The sequence below is a fragment of the Triticum aestivum genome, chromosome 6B, assembly GCF_018294505.1.
Source record: "Triticum aestivum cultivar Chinese Spring chromosome 6B, IWGSC CS RefSeq v2.1, whole genome shotgun sequence".
Classification (NCBI taxonomy): Eukaryota; Viridiplantae; Streptophyta; class Magnoliopsida; order Poales; family Poaceae; genus Triticum; species Triticum aestivum.
Genome location: NC_057810.1, coordinates 590,313,761 through 590,316,970, shown reverse-complemented (window position 1 = coordinate 590,316,970; position 3,210 = coordinate 590,313,761). Strand labels below are relative to the sequence as shown.

At 54.7% G+C, this 3,210-nt stretch overlaps 1 protein-coding gene across 1 annotated transcript; it reads left to right on the top strand.

The window, feature by feature from the left end:
- Nucleotides 1–557: 557 nt before the first annotated feature.
- On the top strand, nt 558–2,450 carry LOC123138190 (ethylene-responsive transcription factor RAP2-4). The gene has a single exon (XM_044558115.1). It carries the CDS (start codon nt 1,144–1,146, stop codon nt 2,143–2,145), a length of 1,002 nt encoding a protein of 333 aa, XP_044414050.1. The 5' UTR covers nt 558–1,143; the 3' UTR covers nt 2,146–2,450.
- Nucleotides 2,451–3,210: the final 760 nt, after the last annotated feature.

The following is a 3,210-nucleotide window of genomic DNA, read 5'->3' as shown; positions in this document are numbered from 1 at the left end:
ACTGTCCTAAGATTATTACAAGATTTAGTTTCTCATCTTGCTTCATTCTTTTGTTATGGACATAATAAAAAGAGTTGAACACAAATTACAAAACCAATGTAAACAAAACATTGTAGGTGCATGTGAAAAATGTTTTAGCTCCTTACTTTAAGCAAGGGGTTCGTAGCTCTTGGTGCAACGCAGAAGCCGAGTTCCCGGAGCAGAGCACAAAGGGCAGGGGCAACACATTCTGAGGTCAAGCGAGCGCACCACCACCCAATGACGCGACGCCACTTGCACAAAGCTACAGCGTGGCGATGATCACCCGCGTGTCCGGAGCACACGAGGCGGACCCTCATTGGCCGCGACTTGTGGCTCGCGCGTGCTGCCCGGCGTCGGCTGACGCCATGGACGAAAGCGACGTCTCATTTTCAAAATCACACTGCCAACCCCCAACAATCAAGAAACGATTAACGAAATTACCAATCAGACCGCTTTGTGGCAGCAAACAAATTGCACGGCTGAGTGGTTGCTTCGCTTCGCCAGCACGGCCGGAGCCTGGCGCTATATAAAGCCCCGGAGCGACGCCTCTTCTTCCTCAGAGAGACGCCTCAACCCCCACCATCCACAAGAACAAGCAGCCACAATCCCATTCCACTCCACGGTGAGGTTGAGCGATCTGACGAGCCCTTCAGCAGCAGCGACGACGGCGGCAGGTTTGCTCTCTGAACTTCTCTGATCTTTTTAGCGGCAGCCAGCAGGAATACACAAGAAACCGATCGAGGTCCCGTTCAAGGGGTTCTTCTTCTGGGATTATTAGATCAGAAGGGGCGCCCTCCTCTTGCTTGGGATTCTCTTGATTTCTTGCCAACCTCACCACTCTCCTAGGAGGAACAGAGAGATCCAGAGAACCTTTTTTCTCTCCTGGATTCTTGCCCTATTCAGCCTTGTTTTGCTTCGGTACGGCCGGAAAGGGTTCTTTTGCAATACCCTTGTAGTTCGTCCGAATTATTCTTTTCTTCCCCTCGTTTCTCTAATTTTATTGAGGAACAGGGCCTTTTTTCTCTCTCTTTCTGCTTGCACGAGAAAGCTCCTTTTTTTCATTCCGTTTTTGGTTCGGCCTTCTCTACATCACCTTCTTCTTCTACCTCTGCCCAAGCCCTCATGGCCGCTGCCATAGACATGTACAAGTACAACACCAGCACGCACCAGATCGGCTCTGCCGCCTCTGCTTCGGATCAGGAGCTCATGAAAGCACTCGAACCTTTTATCACGATTGCTTCCTCCTCTCCCTACCCCTACCAGTACTACTCTTCTCCCTCCATGACCCAAGATTCATACACGGCCACCCCATCATCATCGTACGCCTCGTTCGCGACCTCTCCTCTACCCACCACCGCACCCACCTCGCCGTCTTTCTCGCAGCTTCCGCCGCTCTACTCCTCGCAGTATTCCACCGCTTCGGGCATGAACGGATCCATGGGGCTGGCCCAGCTCGGCCCGGCCCAGATCCAGCAGATCCAGGCCCAGTTCTTCGTCCAGCAGCAGCAGCAGCAGAGGGGCCTGGCTGGCTCCTTCCTTGGGCCGCGCGCGCAGCCGATGAAGCAGTCCGGGTCGCCGCCGCGCGCGTCCGCCGCGGCGCTGGCCCTGGCCGGAGTGGCGCCTGCGCAGTCCAAGCTGTACCGCGGCGTGCGGCAGCGTCACTGGGGCAAGTGGGTGGCGGAGATCCGCCTCCCCAAGAACCGCACGAGGCTGTGGCTCGGCACCTTCGACACCGCCGAGGACGCCGCGCTCGCCTACGACAAGGCCGCCTTCCGCCTCCGCGGGGACCTTGCCCGCCTCAACTTCCCGTCGCTCCGACGCGGCGGCGCCCACCTGGCCGGCCCGCTCCACGCCTCCGTCGACGCCAAGCTCACCGCCATCTGCGAGTCCCTCGCCGCGCCCTCGTCCAAGAACTCGGCCGAGGCGGAGCCGGAGTCCCCCAAGTGCTCGGCGTCGACGGAGGGTGAGGACTCGGCGTCCGCCGGGTCCCCCCCGCCGCCCACGCCGCCGGTCCCGGAGATGGAGAAGCTGGACTTCACGGAGGCGCCGTGGGACGAGTCGGAGACCTTCCACCTGCGCAAGTACCCGTCCGTGGAGATCGACTGGGACTCCATCCTGTCGTGAACAGCAAGCAGCTGCTACTACTACTAGTACAGTCTTCGTAGCTATGATGTAATTTCTCTTTCGCTCGGATCGGCGGCTGCTCTGGCCCGACGGCATTTTAGACGTCGGCCATGGCTGCTGCGAGTAGCAGTAATTAACTAGTAGCAGTAAGTAGCCAGTGGTGTTTAGTAAGATCGTTGCTACTACTACGTGGTGTAATTGATCTCCTGGTCGACCTGCCGGCAGTTTTTTCACGGCAAAGGCGGCCAGTCGAGAGATGTAATCTTGTTTACCCGTTGAAAGAATTGCACTAGCTTATGTAACCATATGCGTGTCTGTCTCTTGGTGCACTGCTACTGATCCAGTGATGTATGAAGTGCGCCTTTGCTGTAGCGGCTTTCGTGCGTGCATCCCTGAGTTGTGGCCTACGCAGATGCTTCGTAGTGCCTTTTCTGATTGTGCCAAAGTACAGTATACATGATGACATCTTTTCAGAAACAAAAGTATGGTGATGGCATCAGGTTGCGCTTCTTGGAAACATGTCTATGCATGGGAGACGAATTCACAACCAAATTACTAGCACGTATGCAAAGGCCGATCATGCTTTTCATGGGACTTGAGCATATGAAGTTATGAACGGAGCAGAGTTCTTAGCCTTCCAGTCTTATGGTCTACTCCACCATAAGGTGTGGCCGGTCAAAGAAGAACGTTGCCACACTCCAGGCCATCCAAGGGAAGCGCAAACTGACACTTGACAGCAACAACTTATTTACACGCAGCACCCAAGTTTATTAGGTTGCCAGCTGTGTCGATTGGTATAACCTCTTCTCCTAAAATGAAAAGCACCAAGATTGTACGGATGTGTTTAGCTCTTTGACTTCTGCCCACTTTCTAGCCTTTGCCTAACTAAAGAGGTAATAGCACTGCAGGTCCCTAAACTTGCAGTGGATGTGATGATTTGGTCCTTGAAGTTGAAAAGGTGGATTATTTCATCCCTCAACTTGTCATGGATGTGCAAATTTAGTCCAGGGCCAATCAGAACTCGCCAAGTGGAGCCAGCTGGCCTGGGCCGGTCAGCGCTGTGCA